The sequence below is a fragment of the Oncorhynchus clarkii genome, chromosome 29 (assembly GCF_045791955.1).
Source record: "Oncorhynchus clarkii lewisi isolate Uvic-CL-2024 chromosome 29, UVic_Ocla_1.0, whole genome shotgun sequence".
Classification (NCBI taxonomy): domain Eukaryota; kingdom Metazoa; phylum Chordata; class Actinopteri; order Salmoniformes; family Salmonidae; genus Oncorhynchus; species Oncorhynchus clarkii.
In genome coordinates, this window is record NC_092175.1 from 33753530 (window position 1) to 33771456 (window position 17927).

The window sequence follows — 17927 nt, forward strand, 5'->3', positions numbered from 1 at the left end:
CTTTTTATTCACTCTGCAGTCCAATTCATCCCAATCCATCTCAATTGGGTTGAGGTTGGTTGATTGTGGAGGCCAGTTCATCTGATGCAGCACTCCATCACTCTCCTTGGTCAAATAGCCCTTACACAGCCTGGAGGTGTGTTTTGGGTCATTGTCCTGTTGAAAAATTAATGATAGCTCCACTAAGCGCAAACCAGATGGGATGGCATATCGCTGCAGAATGCTGTTGTAGCCATGCTGGTGCCTTGAATTCTAAATAGATCACAGACAGTGTCACCAGTAAAGCAACCCCACACCATCACACCTCCTCCTCCATGCTTCACGGTAGGAACCACACATGCTGAGATCTTCTGTTCACCTACTCACAAAGACACGGCGGTTGGAACCAAAAATCTCAAATTTGGACTCATCAGACTCGTGGTTCTTGGACCAAGCAATTCTCTTATTCTTATTGGTGTCCTTTAGTAGTGGTTTCTTTGAAGCAATTTGACCATGAAGGCCTGATTCACACAGTCTCCTCTGAACAGTTGATGTTGAGATGTGTCTGTTACTTTAACTCTGTTCAGCATTTATTTGGGCTGCAATCTGAGGTGCAGTTAACTCTAATGAACATATCCTCTGCAGCAGAGGTAACTCTGGGTCTTCCTTTCCTGTGTTGGTCCTCATGAGAGCAAGTTTCATTGTAGCGCTTTGTTTTTTGCGACAGCACTTGAAGAAACTTTCAAAGTTCTTGACATTTTCCGGATTGACTGACCTTCATGTCTTAAAGTAATGATGGACTGTCGTTTCTCTTTGCTTATTTGAGCTGTTCTTGCCAAAATATGGACTTGGACTTTTACCAAATAGGCTATATTCTGCATACTACCCCTACCTTGTCACAACACAGCTGATTGGCTCAAACGCATTCAGAAGGAAAGAAATTCCACAAATTAACTTTTAACAAGGCACACCTGTTAATTGAAATGCATTCCAGGTGACTACCCCATGAAGCTGGTTATTATATAGTTTTGATATTTTCACTATTATTCTACAATGTAGAAAATAGTAAAAATAAAGAAAAACCCTTGAATAGACCTTTGACTGGTACTGTATAGTATGTATAAAGTGTATATTTATGTTGTATTATACAGGGCGCATTTGAATAAGAGATATGTCTTCCCTATTAAAATAAAGGTAAGAAAGAAAGAAAGAAAAAGCAGTGCTTGTGTGCAGATTGAGCTCTCATTAAATGGACCAGACTTTCTGAAAACTGCAGCACACAAATGCACAGTGGGTTTGCTTAGCTATGCTATATTCAAACACAATGTTCCCATACAACATGTCTATCCACAGTAAAAACTACAAACAATATACAGCACACATTAAAGCACGTTTTTCCCTCTACAACAGGAATCCTGTAACTGTTCCCACTATATATTTGAAATCTGTGCATCCTTCACACTCTAAAGCCTTTAATGGACAGTGAAGGAGACAGCTCTACTTTTGTACAGATCTGAAACATGTACATAATGATGCCCACCTGAAACATGTACTTCGCATTTTCACATTTCTATTTTGCACCTTTGCAGTGCAGGGGTGGCAGGGAGCCTAGCGGTTAAGAGCGTTGGGCTAGTAACCGAAAGGTAAAAAATCTGTAGATGGGCCCTTGAGAAATGCCCTTAACCCTGATTGCTCCTGTAAGTCGCTCTGGATGAGAGTGTCTGCTAAATGACTCAAATATAACTGTCATTCTGAACGGAGGATGCCAATTTAGGATGAATGAAACATTTCTGCCTGTCTTCAGTAGAGGTCCCTGATATAATGGATGAGATTCAGCAGCATTAGTCATTACAGTCTGTACATCAGTAAACAGAAGATGCTTTCCTCTCTACTGTAAATCTGAAAACCTAATTATGTCGCCAAGAAAAGCTCATTAGCAGACCTATTAATCAGTTTGACCATATGCATGACAGATATATTCACTATATTACATAGGCTTTACAGTGAGAAGAGCAACATAGTTCCCTGGTCTTGGTTTCACCCTCCTATTACCAGATTGTTTAGAGAATTATGTTCTCAATGTTCATAAACGGAACTTCTATTGAACTACTCGGTCTGTTACCAAGAATGTGTAAGATTCTTGTTGAAATGAAACAGACAGAGGCCAGTCTACAATAGTTAGCAGGTTTATTTACGAGAGCTCTGCCCATCATTACATGTACATTGGTTTATATACCTCTCATTTCATCATAAATGTCCCTCCTCCTCTCAGACAATGACAATATAGTTAACAAGTCTTCTCCTACATTGCTTATCACATCCTGCAACATGTTACACAATCTACTGCAATCCCAAGGTTTCTCCCCTCCCTAGGTGGGGAGGCTTCCTTCCCTGTTATCAGTTTCACAGTGGTCACAAGTTGTCTGCCACAGTTCCTTGCCTGCTAACAGTCCCTCTTTTCTTATGGACAAACATTCTTCATCATTATACAGAGACAGGGTAGAAGTCTGTTAGATATAGTCCTATCATTACTTTAAATGTATACATCATTTAGTCATTATACATCAAATTCATAACACAGACCTATTGATCCTAAAGTGTCTGGAGAATGGTGGTGCTGCTCTGTGTGGAGCTCAGGCTCTTCAACGGTGGAGCCTTTTCAAATGGAGCAGAAGATGCAAAGACAAAAAAGATCTGCTAGACTGGCTCGATGTCAATGATGATCTTCATCAAGTCTATGACCATAGAGTCAGAGACTGCTGTATGTCGAAATATGTGGAGGAAGAGAAGCACACAGAGACATAGAGACAGAGACAGAGACAGAGAGAGAGAGAGAGAGAGAGAGAGAGAGAGAGAGAGAGAGTGTGTGTGTGTAGAGTGTGAACACATCCACCTTACAATATAGTTTGAGGTGAGCATGGCCACTGAGTTGTTAGATAGGTGAGCTGACTTCCTGTCCTGTTTGTTAGATGGTGTTCTTGTGGTGGCCAGATGGCAGGTAATGAGGTTAATGAAACATTGTTAATATACCTGCCACCAGGTTTAGGGCCCAGCTGCAATGGCAGCAACAGGGAACGCAAGTTCACAGGTTGAAGCTCAGTAATCAATTCTGTCATTCCAAAATCCCTATAAGAAAAAGTGTCCCAAAATATTGCTGAGAAAAACTTGTTCCTACTACAGTAATAAATAAAACACAACACTTCTGGAAGAATTAAATATTCAAAAGATTGTTCTTACTCAGATCCTGTAATACAATGGAATTAACCGTATTCATGTGGCCTTGTAAAGCTTGAGACCAGGCTGGTAAACAGTGGAGGATTTCTCTCAACCTTTGTTGTCCAGATGTTCCTCTGGGCTTTGTAAGCCTAGTGGACTGGTTGAAACACTAGCAGCCATGTCATCACGTCATACCACAGCACTCTTTGGCTGTCGTAAGAACGGGACCAAGGCGCAGCGGATGTTGAGTTCCACATATTTAATTCAAAGAGAAACTTTAAAAAAACAAAATATATCAATAAACGAACACCTAAACGTGACTACGTGATGCACAAACCCAAAACAATACCCCACAAACACAGGTGGGAAAAATAGCTACTTAAATATGATCCCCAATTATAGACAACGATTACCAGCTGCCTCTAATTGGGAATCATACAAAACACCAACATAGAAAATATAAACTAGAACACAACATAGAAATTATAAACTAGAATACCCCCTAGTCACGCCCTGACCTACTACACCATAGAGAAACAAGGGCTCTCTATGGTCAGGGTGCGACACTCTTACACGTCTCATTTCCAACACCAGCCAGGTAAATTAATAACCGATTGACCTTTGTTAGAGAATTTAGAAGAATCCTATCACACATTGTGCTTAGAAATGATAAAGGCCAGGGTGACTAGCCATTTTTATCTTGAACCATTCCAAGTACACTGTAGTCATGGGAAAAAGAGTAAGGTGATTACAGTTTCAATAGGTTTAAGTCCTCTTTGGTAAATTGTAGGCAGCAGGGGGGGGGGGTCTTTAGAGTATCAACCCCTAGTACACTCTTTGAAAAAAGGTTCCAAACGGGTTCTTTGGCTGTCGCTAAAGAACAACCCTTTTTGGTTCCAGGGAGAAACCTTTTTTGTTCCACATAAAACCCTTTTGGGTTCCATGTAGAACCCTGTAGAAAGGGTCCTACAAGGATCCCAAGAAGGTTCTACATGGAACCAAAAAGGGTTCTTCAAAGGGTTATACCATGGGGACAGCCAAATAACTCTTTTAGGTTCTAGATAGCACCTTTTTGTCTAATAGTGTAGTGATTCAGAACCACAACCTTATTCTCTACTTGTTAATCCTCTTCTCTCCTCATCTAAATGAGGAGGTGGAGGGCAGTTCAACAAGGTCCCAGTCTGTATGTCATCAGTGTCTGAAACATAGGCTGAACCTGACCTCTAGCGTGGCATCTACTGCCACAGCCATAATTGTAGCCGGCAGAAAAGATAAGATTAGACAAAGCACAGCGCTAAATGGCAAGGAACAGGACAGAGAAATATCATGCTAATTTTAAAACTTGTTGAAACCCTGCGGTGAGGTCATACCCTGAGAAGAAAGTGTCTGAAAGCAACATGGTTAGGTGCAGGATTCTGCTTGTGAAGGCTGTGGCACGTCTCAATTCTAGGGAGCATCATTACTGCAACATTGTATTAGAGCAAAAGCCTACTGTTCTATACCTCTGTATAAGGCATACAATATAATCATTAATACTGACCATGTCTATGTCCAGATTTGTTAGCCTTTTAGTACAATATTATGGCTCCTGTTGATGGTTACAGAATGCATCCTAATATAATATATGCCATATAGCAGACGCTTTTATCCAAAATGTGCATATATTTTACGTGTGGGTGGCCCCAGGAATCAAACCCACAACCCTGTTGATGCAGGTGCCATCCTCTACCAACTGAGCCATGCAGGACCAGGCTGCCACAGAATGTGTTAAACTGCTAACAGAAGGAAAACTGAAATTCTGTTAAAGTGAAACTGGAAACGGGGGCTGTGGAAGCTGCATTTTAATCAGAGGATAAACCCAAAAACACAATTTGGTCTCACTACGCAGAGAAAGGGCTGGTGATTTTCACAGCTCAACAATTCTCTCTGCCTCTGTTAGACTTGGCTGCTATGCTACTCCTACATTACCAGAGAGTTTTACACTGGAGGCATTATGAGTCTTATTTACTGTTGCAATAATTACATACAGGAACTCATGCACCCCCACAATATTTCCCCAGAGTGCCAAATGAGCTCTATTTTAAGGCATGGTTGTGCAGTGCAGGGGGGCAGAACTCCATACTTCCTCCTCTCTTGGCTGACCCACTTAACAATAGATACAGCGAAGACAAAAAACACACCCTCAGCAGTCAGACACACCCCCAGCAGTCAGACACACCCCCAGCAGTCAGACACACCCTCAGCAGTCAGACACACCCTCAGCAGTCAGACACACCCTCAGCAGTCAGACACACCCTCAGCAGTCAGACACACCCTCTGCAGTCAGACACACCCTCAGCAGTCAGACACACCCCCAGCAGTCAGACACACCCTCAGCAGTCATACACCCTCAGAAGTCAGACACACTCTCAGCAGTCAGACACACCCCCAGCAGTCAGACACACCCTGAGCAGTCAGACACACCCTCAGCAGTCAGACACACCCTCAGCAGTCTTACACACCCTCAGCAGTCAGACACACCCTCAGCAGCAATCAATTATGGGATATTCAGCACATATACACTAAACACACATACACACACACACAAACAAACAACACACATATACTTGTGTGCGCACACACACTCCTAAATGTAGGCAAAACAAATAATGCCTCTAGATATCGCTGAAATACAAAGGATCACACCTATAGCAATCCCTACATGCATGCATCACTGCACATGGACAGGTCTCCCTCTCCCATCCTCTGTCTTGCTGTTTGGCTGCAGCTCCTATCATCGCCAATGTATTGAGGATTTGGACAGCTGAGTAATTTGATATGAACTGGCTTCCTCCTCCCTATGAGAGCCCTTCAGTCCAGCCGTCTAGCCAGCGAGACTCTTGAAAATCCACTTGAACAAATACTTCTCTGGTGTCATTGGGTCATTAATAACAGTGCTCTCTGGTATCAGTGCTGTTGGTTAATAGAAACCCATTTGTCGTGGTATTCCACATAACAGTGGGAAAGCGATCAAGTAGATGATTCCACATTCAGCTGTGAAATGTGGCCAGTGTCTAGTTCGTAGATCCCCACTTTAGACAAACTGTCTCTACTTTAAACGTACCTTCTCCACTTTAGACTAAACCTCTCCACTTTAGACGAACCCTCTCCACTTTAGACGAACCCTCGCCACTTTAGACGAACCTTCTCCACTTTAGACAAACCCTCTCCACTTTAGACGAACCCTCTCCACTTTAGACGAACCCTCTCCACTTTAGACGAACCCTCTCCACTTTAGACAAACCCTCTCCACTTTAGACGAACCCTCTCCACTTTAGACGAACCCTCTCAACTTTAAACGAACCCTCTCCACTTTAGACAAACCTTCTCCACTTCAGACGAACCTTCTCCACTTCAGACGAACCTTCTCCACTTCAGACAAACCCTCTCCACTTTAGACGAACCCTCTCCATTTTAGACAAACCCTCTCCGCAGCCCTTGCCATTAGTGCCACATCATAAAATATGTTGAAATAGTTTGTCGCTTTGGCTTAAACTGAGATTGGCCAGAATCTCAGTTTAAATCAAAGCGACAAACTATTTCTAAATATTTTATGAATAGAATGAGAACACTGGTATCAGACTTTGCGATAGGAAAAACGTTTGATATACCTTCGTGTGACTGGGTGTGCAGAAATGATCTAGATTTGATCCAGCTTCTATCTCGTCAACAAACAAAAAAACGGATTCTGTGTGCGACTGCACCGCCCAATAAGATTATCTGAATAATCTAGTATGATATTGGTATGTGGACGTGAGCGTTATGTGTAAGGAATAGACTTATCAAGACATCCTGTGTTTGCCAGCTTAAGTAGGTACCACAAGAACAGGCAAACTCCCGTGTTAAATATAAGTCATGGTTCTAATCTGTAGTCTAACTACTGTTTCAAAATGAATCCTTCAATCAAATGGTGTCTTCTACTCACTGGAATTTAAGTCCCATCATATTGTTATGCTGATTGGCAATCTAAGTATATAAGTTAGTACTAAATCTTTGATCAAAATATTGACCTAGGGTACAGGAAAAAATGTACGTTTGTCACGTTTTAGAATTAGCTGGAAGCGCTGAAACCCATTTCCATTTTTAGGCAAAAAGTGTCCTGAGGCTGAGAAGGAGTGACAATCTTGTTTGGTCTTCACAGATGTGTGAGGTTAACATGCTGCCAGGATGACATGCTGTCAGGAATCACAATCATCTGTGTGGCTCAGCTCAATGCTTTAGGAGTGCTTGATAGGTGTACTGTTTAAATGCAGGACAATATATTGCCAATGCTCTCATAAGAACAAAGAACTGTACAAACAACCGATGCAAAAGCTGTATACTAGAGACAAGTGTTATTGCTGAATGTTGTGTATGCCTGCTTGCAGGCCTGTGTCCTTATTCATTTAAATAGTAATATGATATACCTCATCAATCATTTCTCCATTAAACCTTCTGAACCCAGAGGAGCAGAACTCAACCAATTAATTTTCTGTTCAACTCAAGCAGAAATATTGATGTGTTTTTAATAATATCGTTTTGATTTATTAGGAACTGAGCTGTGAAATGGAAGATTATTATTCTACCTGTCGAGACCACAGGCATATCGTCACGTGCCCAGAATGATTGAGCAATGGCACTGGGACTATGCTGTTCATTATAGCGCACAAACTTCTGACATACTGTATATGTCTTTATCTCAACCAGCAAGACGTTAATGGCTACTAGCCAATTAGGTCATGGAAAACAGCCGAGGCTAGGGCTCTCCAACCCTGTTCCTGGAGAGGTACCATCCTGTAGGTTAGCTCCAACCCCAGTGGTAACTAACCTGATTCAGCTTATCAACCAGCTAATTATCAGAATCAGGTGCACTAGATTAGGGTTGGAGCGAAAACCTACAGGACAGGAGCTCTCCAGGAACAGGGTTGGAGAGCCCTGGCTTAGAGTTTCATTCTCCAGTGAGGCCTGCATCACACAGAGCCTAGAGACAGTCTCATTCTCCAGTGAGGCCTGCATCACACAGAGCCTAGAGACAGTCTCATTCTCCAGTGAGGCCTGCATCACACAGAGCCTAGAGACAGTCTCATTCTCCAGTGAGGCCTGCATCACACAGAGCCTAGAGACAGTCTCATTCTCCAGTGAGGCCTGCATCACACAGAGCCTAGAGACAGTCTCATTCTCCAGTGAGGCCTGCATCACACAGAGCCTAGAGACAGTCTCATTCTCCAGTGAGGCCTGCATCACACAGAGTCTAGAGACAGTCTCATTCTCCAGTGAGGCCTGCATCACACAGAGCCTAGAGACAGTCTCATTCTCCAGTGAGGCCTGCATCACACAGAGCCTAGAGACAGTCTCATTCTCCAGTGAGGCCTGCATCACACAGAGCCTAGAGACAGTCTCATTCTCCAGTGAGGCCTGCATCACACAGAGTCTAGAGACAGTCTCATTCTCCAGTGAGGCCTGCATCAAAGTGCTGCTCCTGGAGTCAGTCTCTCTATTAATATTAGAACAGGGCCCCAGGCTCGCCTGACCCACATGTAGTAGTGTTTATTCTACTGGAGGGCACTGGCAGCAGGTGTTCCTCTGATCATCTTCTTCTTCTTCATTTCACTTTTATCTAAGACAAAACCATGACCCAGAATGATGTTAGCTCAGTGCAAGTACTCACGCTAGACTGCATGTCATTCAACCACCACTACGGCTCGTATTGGAAAAAGGACGTACAAGTTGCGACCTGAAAGCAATTTCCTACTCACTCACCATATTCTTTGCATGATATATTTTCATTTACAAATAGTATGCAAGTCATTTCACACAACAGAACATGTTAGAACCCACCACCCACTGTTCCAAGTCCCCAACCCAGGCAGGTCTACTAAGCTACAGAATTAGGCAAGACAGTTTCACATGCTCTTTCTTCCTAAGAGAGGTCATCTTCACCCCTGATCATGGCACCTGCTGTGACTGGGTGAGCCTCATTTTCCGTACGAGCTGTGGTTGTCATGGTTTTAGCTGTGATTGTCATAGTTTTAGCTGTGATTGTCATGGATTTAGCTGTGGCTGTCATGGTTCTATCACATGCAGTACTGGCACATTTCTCAGGTTCCAGGAGAGCAGGTGCTCTGCCACCCAAACCCTGCTCCACCTGGGGGACTAGCTGCCAGATCATTCCCCTCACATCCTCTCGTCTCATGTAGAGGGACGTAAGTGCCAGAACGACAGGGGGAACAGACCTTCCAACCTGGGGTTCTGTGGAGGCGAACGAACCACTCATAACTGAAATATAATGTCAATCTTCTGATCAAGCTAATTAAAACAGTTGTAGAAAATACTTAGATAATATGTTAACCAGGTTATGTTTGGTAAACAGTTGTCGTGTCAACAGTTGTCATGTCTGTGACTCATTTAATGTGAAGACTTATTTTATCAAATCAATTCTCTATGTGTAATTATTATTACGTGAACTAATCATGTAAACTTTAATTGACTAGGAAGTCAGGGCACCACAGGAAAATGTTTATAGAGTCTCTATTTCCCGAATCGACTCTTCAGATATTTTCATATCTTATTGATTAGCCTTCTATTAATGTATCATTATTACCTCATTAGTTCTCATTACTGAACATTATAAACCCTTGGATATCTGCACGAACCCTAGCCTAAATGATGAATCAGCAATATCCAAATTGGCTTAATTATTTATTTACTAGCTAACTAAATAATCACAGAAATACATAACAAACAGTAGATATTGGTTACTAACACAATGCATTTATAAGTCCCTTGTGGGCTAAACCGGTATGACTGCTTGGTAGACAATGGAAAGGGGTGGGGACAGGAAAAGAGCAGGAGAGACCAAATGGATTCACTACACACAGTTGATAATTATATTAATTGAAATGCTAATCCTTTGCACATGAATGGCCACTCATTCGAGAATAATTGCAATATTTATTTATTTATGTCGTTGTCTTCTCTGTTGGAATTTGCCGGTCCATCTGCTGGAGAGTCAGATAATCAGAGAGTCTCTGGTTAACTTCCCCAGAAGTCACAATGTCTTTCGTGGTTGTCTCTTTCTCAGCGGCTCTGGATATTGTCTGTTGAAATGGATATGTCAGGCGTACAGATGGTTGTTGCATAGAATAGATGCTTTTGCGGTTGTCAGTATTCTCATACTAGAGTTCCGTAATTTCCCGCTGCAGACTAGTAATTCTACGTCTAGGGTTTGCTCTTATTCTGTAGTGATCGATCGTCTCAGAGTTGAACCATTTCCAGCCGTGTAGCCAGCTCTACACACTGTATGGTCTCCCTGGCCTATGTAACCTCAGCTCCATATTTTCTGGTCTAATGGTCTATAGAATTGTAGCCATTCCAACGTGGGGACTCCATCCTGGCGTTCTCTGACTTAATGTATTTTGTAGGATTTTGTAGGAAATACTTTTATACTCTGTGGAAAAAGGAGCGATTCCATGACGCCTGATGCAATGTCTGGCCTCAAGGGGGTGTGGACACTGACTAGTTAAAACTTTACATCTTAACAATTATCTCATTTAGAAGGTCAACATCATATTACATCTTCTCACAAATAGTTTCATATTTACTCATTAATTTTATCCAACATCTAGATGTAAACCTGACAGCTGGGAATGTACACTTTAAGAGATGTGTGTTTCCTGTTCTTCATGAGATCACCAAATGAAACACACTTGTTTTGACTGTCCCTTAAGTGTCCACGCACCACTCCCGCATTCTCAAAAATATAAATATTATTTAATTATTCAAACTTTTTATGTCCAAGGGTCTCCCTGTGTTCCACAGTTTACATTCCAATCTCTAACACCCCAGAGCATAGGGGTATTTATGACCGACCATGAACAGCCGACTTCCCGCTCTCCTCCTCTACGAGGGAGAGCACGCTTTAGAGTGGACCCACGGTAACCTGATCCTTCAGATCGTCACAGGAGAGTTATGACGGTCCCCCTCTGGTGGATTCAACTTGGAAGGATTCTGCAAGTTGTAAACCAACTTGATGCCCTGGTTGTGGATAATCGTTGCAGTCCCCCTCTGGTTTTCAACCGGGGTAGGATTTCTGCAAATGGAGCAGGCCGCCACAAGGAATGGCAGTGGATGTCCGGATTGGGATCGCCGTTCCGGACCTGTTATCTGGGCATCCAGACTGGAAGATCTGGGCTGTAATTTAGGCAGATGTTAACAATGCACACACACTCACGAAATATACAAATGAGCGCCATTGTTGCACTAAGTGATGTTTGTATGAGGAACTTTTTTATGGCTCTATCACCTCCTAAGTGTCAAAGGAAATGAAATGAAAAGGAATAAAATCATAAACAAAAGATGTACAAAATATAGTTATCACACCTTCATCTAATTGGACTATATTCTATATACGTCCAAGGTCTTGGCAGAATGACCCTATCATGGCATTGTCTAATGTCATATCTAGGGTGTTCCTAATTCGCAGTGTGTTGCTTAGGGCACTATCCTAAGTGGATAACTACATGATAAGTCTACAGCTGTAAGGCCCAAGCTTCAGGCAATCTACAGGGATGACCTATGGACCTCTGTGGAGAAACTGGTGAGTACTGTAGCTATAGAGTCAAAGGCCTCAGTGTAACATTTTTTTTTTGCTAAGATTGGAATTTTTTTGGCCCCTTAAGTGATCCGATCATAAATCCTCATTAAATGTTCCGTAAGCGCACATGCCAAGCGAAAGAACCAAGTATCCTGGTAGGTTGCAAAGTCATCAGATAATTTCCAAGTCAATGCCTGGAGGTCAGTAAGAATTGATGTCGACCTCAAGACATGTGTTAAGGGGATCTGTAGTAGTTGTCCTACACGTCAATGTGTCTTAAACCATTGTAGTGGTGATAGGTATGAAGGATTTCATAGCTATGTTATCCACAGAGGAGCAAGCCTTGCGACGGAAGTACTCTCTAAGCACTGAACCAGTCGTACGCGGTGTGATCATGGTTCATAACTTTCCTCCTGAATGGAGGGTTCTATTTATTAGTGGCATGTGTGTTGACCATCAGAAGAGTGTTCTGGAGATTCCCTTCCCCGTGTTGCAATCTGAGTGACTACTAAGTCCTCTGTCGCTGTTATCAATAGCAATTTGACTTGTGAGGTCTCTAATCCTCTTACTGATTGTGGCTGGACTGACTGTGCTGGTATTGGCGCTGGTACTCAATCGGTATCCTACCGATTTATGGAATATTATCCTACCGGAACACATGATTAGAGCACTTTACTATTATAGTTGAAACAACACATGGAAAATCATGACTATTTTTGCCATTTGTTTTGGAGGTGGAAGTCCACTGGACTTCTTTTACGACCAGTGTGGTACACCTCAGTAATATCTTAGATGTATTCTAAGATCATCCCCGTCTAGGGGCCTGTCTGCTCCTCACTGTTCTCATAGGGGAGTTTACAAATAGATTTGTTTTCTGCTCTGGCGGCCTCGTACAGTGTTGCACGTAATCTCGATGAGGCTCATCATGGGTCTGGGCTAGTATTCCCCCCTTTTGTGTCTCGGGACCCCCCCACCAGCGGTTGGTGTTGGTATTCAAGGCACAAACGAATAGGTAGGACCCTATGTACAAGTTGTCAGCGGCCGTGTTGAGAATGGCTGTAACCATTCAACCAAATCTCCTGGTGTTTGTGCTTCAAAAAAGAGACGATTCCATGACGCCTGATGTAATGTCTGGCCTCACGGGGGCGCGGCCACTGACTAGTTAAAAATGTACGAGAGCGTAGATCAGCTTTAATATTGCAGGTATAGTTTTGGGTAACAAAAACTAGATAGGGATATATATTGTTATAAGTGTCAAGCGGATTATACAGTATGTATATGAGACTCATTCAAGTGATTCATATCTTGACATGAATCAGTGTGATTCATAGTATTCAGTGTGATTCATAGTATTTAGTGTGATTCACAGTATTCAGTGTGATTCATAGCTTACTCCCATACGTTCACATGAATTATTCATCTCAGTTTAACTCAATGCACAGTGTTGACTCCCTGGGCAGGGCAAGACGTACTACTGCAGCATACTGCAACTCAATAGCCTTGTAATTACAGTTATGCTGGCATGTTTGGACATGGTGGCACCTTGCCCACTATGCAGTACTGGCAGGTTTACATAACCTAATGCCAGATCCATGTCAGCTCAACTGACAGCCTAAACCACTCATGGAAGTGGTAGGTGTGATGCAATTCCTGTATAATAGTGTTCCAATGGGACACAAGAAAAGCACACGAATGCATTAAAACAATTGTGAGATTATGGGCTGTGTCTGTTTTAGTGTTTTAAATGTGTGCTGAAATTTGAAAAGTGACATTGTGGGGTAACTTGGGGGAATAAGCTATAACAATGTATTACTGGGAACACGCACACAAAGAAACAAGAATAAGAAATATGAAATACAAAATAAAGTAAGTATAATATATACAAGAAATATTCAAAAAGTTAGTTCTAATATCATTATCTGCATGTGCAGGGATACTGGAGTGATGGAGGTAGATATGTATAGGGGTAAGGTGAGTAGGCTACAGGATATAAGATAAACAGAGTAGCAGCAGCTTGTATGTGAGTGGGAGTGGGTGTGTGTAGAGTCAGTCTAAATGTATGTGCATATTATGTGTGAGTGAACAGATGATGGAGTGAGTGTTTGTGTGTGTGTTGGAGTGACAGTGACAGGGCCCTGTGAGTGGGCATAGAGGGCCCTGTGAGTGGGCATAGAGACAGTGTGTAGGGCCCTGTGAGTGGGCATAGAGACACTGTGTAGGGCCCTGTGAGTGGGCATAGAGACAGTGTGTAGGGCCCTGTGAGTGGGCATAGAGACACTGTGTAGGGCCCTGTGAGTGGGCATAGAGACAGTGTGTAGGGCCCTGTGAGTGGGCATAGAGAAAGTGTGTAGGGCCCTGTGAGTGGGCATAGAGACAGTGTGTAGGGCCCTGTGAGTGGGCATAGAGACAGTGTGTAGGGCCCTGTGAGTGGGCATAGAGACAGTGTGTAGGGCCCTGTGAGTGGGCATAGAGACAGTGCAAATACTGAAATAACAGGTCAATAAAGATACAAGGTAAACTCGGTCCGTGTAGCTATTTATCAGTTGTATTGATTGCTTTGGGATAGAAGCTGTTCAAGAGCCTGTTGGTGTCAGTCTTGATGCGCCGGTGTATGACATGTTGTTTCTGCAAAGGGAATAATGGCTTGTGTTAGGGAATGTGATGAAGCTGTCACAGTCTTGTACTTGGAAAGAAAATAGGCATCTAAATTTAGGTTGAGTGTTACTGAAGAGAAATCTCTGTAAAGATAGTAAGGTCTGATGGGAAGAAATGAAAAAAACGTATCCTGAAGGAACGCTCTCTAACAACTCTCTCTCTCTAATATTGTCTCCCCCTTCTCCCTCAATATCCTGTCCCTATCTCTCAATCTCCTTATAATATTTCTGTTTGTCTCCATTTTTCCTTAGCTGGGACCACGTATATCTTTGGGAGAGGAGGAGCCCTCATCACGTACATCTGGGCCCCTAATGAGAGGCCGAGCACCAGAGCTGACCGCCTAGCTGTGGGCTTCAGTACTCAACAGAAAGACGCCATCTTGGTCAGAGTGGAGAGCACCAGTGGACTGGGAGACTACCTGCAGCTGCACATAGTAAGGACAGGAGGGTACTGTGGGATAGGGTAAAGGATCAGGGATTAGGTCCCCTTTTCTATTGGGGTTGAGAACAAAGGCTTAGGATGAGCTCATAGGCTGACTGTACAGAATCCTGAAATGCTCTTGCTGGAGATTTTGGAGGACTAATTGAGGTGCTTAGAAAGAATGTGTTAATTGATAAAATGTCTCTCAATTTCCATAGAAAAGGACATATGGCAATTATTACTCATGATATCAATGATTAGTGCCGGAAAGTATGCACCATGTATCTGGATTAGCAGGAGAGAAACAATGCAAGTGTTTGCTCATTAAAATAGCAGGGGGCAGAGATTGTTATGGCAGTACATCCCACTGGCAAATGCTTCGTTGACCTCTAGCTCATTACTTGCAATTAGAGTTCCAGTAGAAAACGATGCAGTTAAACTGTTTCATCTGAATTCATTATTAATTCAATATTCACAGTGCTCGCATGCTATGTTACCCTAGCTGTTTAACACTAGGATAGCAGATGCTGAGCCCAACAGTAGCGTAGTGTGTGCTATTTTCTAAAGAAGCCATGACCAAAAGTATGTGGACACCTGCTTGTCAAACATCTCATTCCAATATCATGGCCATTAATATGGAGTTGGTCACCCCTTTGCTGCTATAACAGCCTCCACTCTTCTGGGAAGGCTTTCCACTAGATGTTGGAACATTGCTGCTGGGACTTGCTTCCATTCAGCCACAAGAGCATTAGTGAGGTCGGGCACTGATGTTGGACAATTAGGCATGGCTCGCAGTCAATGTTCCAATTCATCCCAAAGGTGTTCGATGGGGTTGAGGTCAGGTCTATGTGCAGGCCAGTCAAGTTCTTCCACACCAATCTCAACAAACCATTTCTGTATGTACCTCGCTTTGTGCACAGGGGCATTGTCATGCTGAAACAGGAAAGGGCCTTCCCCAAACTGTTGACACAAAGTTGGAAGCACAGAATCGTCTAGAATGTCATTGTATGCTGTGGCGTTAAGATTGCCCGAACCATTAAAAATATCCCCAGACCATTATTCCTCCTCCACCAACAGTTTGCACTATGCATTGGGACTGCCAGATGGTGAAACGTGATTCATCACTCCAGGGAACGCGTTTCAACTGCTCCTAGAGTCCAATGGCAGTGATACTTGGCATTGCTCATGGTGAATTTAGGCTTGGGTGAGGCTGCTCGGCCATGAAAACCCATTTCATGAAGCCCCCGACAAACAGTTATTGTGCTGACTTTGCGTCCAGAGGCAGTTTGGAACTCGGTAGTGAGTGTTGCAACCGAGGAAAGATTTTTTAATACACTACCCGCTTCAGCACTCGGCGGTCCTGTTCTGTGAGCTTGTGTGGCCGTTGTTGCTCCTAGACGTTTCCACATCACAATAACCTCACTTATAGTTGACCGGGGCAGCTCCAGGTGGCATCCTATGACGGTGCCACGTTGAAAGTCACTGAGCTCTTCAGTGTTATTCCATTCTACTTCAATGTTTGTCTTTGGAGATTGCATGGCTGTGTGCTTTGATTTTATATACTTGTCAGCAACCGGTGTGGCTGAAAAAGCTGAATCCACTAATTTGAAGGATTGTCCACATACTTGTGTATATATAGTGTATGTTATGTCCCTGTTTGAGTCCGAGCCCAAACACAGCTGACCCAGATGGTGGTTAAAGGAGTAGCTTGTTCCCCAGGGGGAGTGTGTTTGTTTCTGCAACAACCCTGTTACAATTATACTGTATAAGGAACACGAGAAGCTACCTGGTGAGCTGACAACAAGGGAATCTACAGTTGATTTGAGAGTCAACGGCAGCATTGACACCATAGACTATAAACAGTATGTGTTAGGGAATCTGCTGTAAATAAATGAATTCACTCTTTTTGAAACAGCATGCGTATAGATCCTGTGTTGGTTTATTGTTTATGACCCTCTTATTTTCATGGATTGTTTATTTGTTACCAATAAAGAACCAGAGATGGGAGGGGTTAGAACTAGAGGATGAAAGAGTAAACTGCCTTATAGATGACATTTTATGCCCAGGTTATTCAACAAAACTGCAAAAAAATCAAAGAATATTTATAGCTTCATTCTGAGGAAGAGGTGTAACATGTCAAATAAGGATTTATGCTTAGATCAAAGCTATGTCTAATATAGTATGATGGCATCTATTGCCACCGTAAAAATGTTGCTTCTCCTGTCATGGTTGTTGCTCTAGGAGAAGGTTTCTGCAGTAACTAAATTACCACCACCAACAACAACCTCTAATCCAATTGGTCATGAACGTGACAGCGTTCAGAAGGAGGTGCAGGAGCAGCACTGTGTTGAGCTAAGCTGTTGGCTTCAGGTTATCCACATCTCAGAGAGAGAGAGCAGTGGATGATAGGATGAATGCAAGTAACAGAATATATGATATGCAGCATGTCTTGTCTTTCGTCCTGCACTCAACTTGCTGCAGTTTAGGCGCCAGAGGCGGGTTTCTCCATTGTAAGCCATTAGTCACTAAGCCATGGAGTCTAGGGTTGGATCCAAAGGGTCTTCAGGCAGGAGCTGCTCACTGATGGAGGGTTGTGTGTGTGTGTGTGTGTGTGAGTGTGTGTGTGTGTGTGTGTGTGTGTGTGTGTGTGTGTGTGTGTGTGTGTGTGTGTGTGTCTGTGTGTGTGTGTCTGTGTGTCTGTGTGTCTGTGTGTGTGTGTGCACCGGCGTGTGTTAGCATGTGTGTGCCAGCACTGGTGTCTGGCAGTCTGAGTGGAGGCCTCCTCTGAGTGTGTGTGATGAGTGTATTGATTATTCCCAGCACAGGGTTGGGTGATTAATTTGCTGACATAAAGTAGGCTTTGGTTAGTTACAGAGCAAAGAGTCTCCACCTGGTACCACCCGGGCCCTCTCTTTCTCTCTGAGGGCCTGTGGAATGAAGCAGCAGTTGGGCCCAGAAAGAGCCCTCTCTGTCAGGATGAGCATGATGGATGAAAGGAGTTTGACGGCCATTTAGGCGTGATGACAACTTCCTGCTGAAAAGCTGA

The 17927-nt window shown here is 43.2% G+C and overlaps 1 protein-coding gene across 3 annotated transcripts in view; it reads left to right on the forward strand.

Moving 5' to 3' along the window:
* Nucleotides 1-17927, forward strand: part of LOC139388292 (neurexin 2a) — a 284104-nt gene that overhangs the window by 223612 nt on the left and 42565 nt on the right. For all 3 annotated transcript variants that reach the window (XM_071134879.1, XM_071134880.1, XM_071134881.1), the window contains one exon: nt 14713-14894. In XM_071134879.1, coding sequence (XP_070990980.1) covers nt 14713-14894 — 182 coding nt within the window. The remainder of the gene's footprint in view (nt 1-14712; nt 14895-17927) is intronic.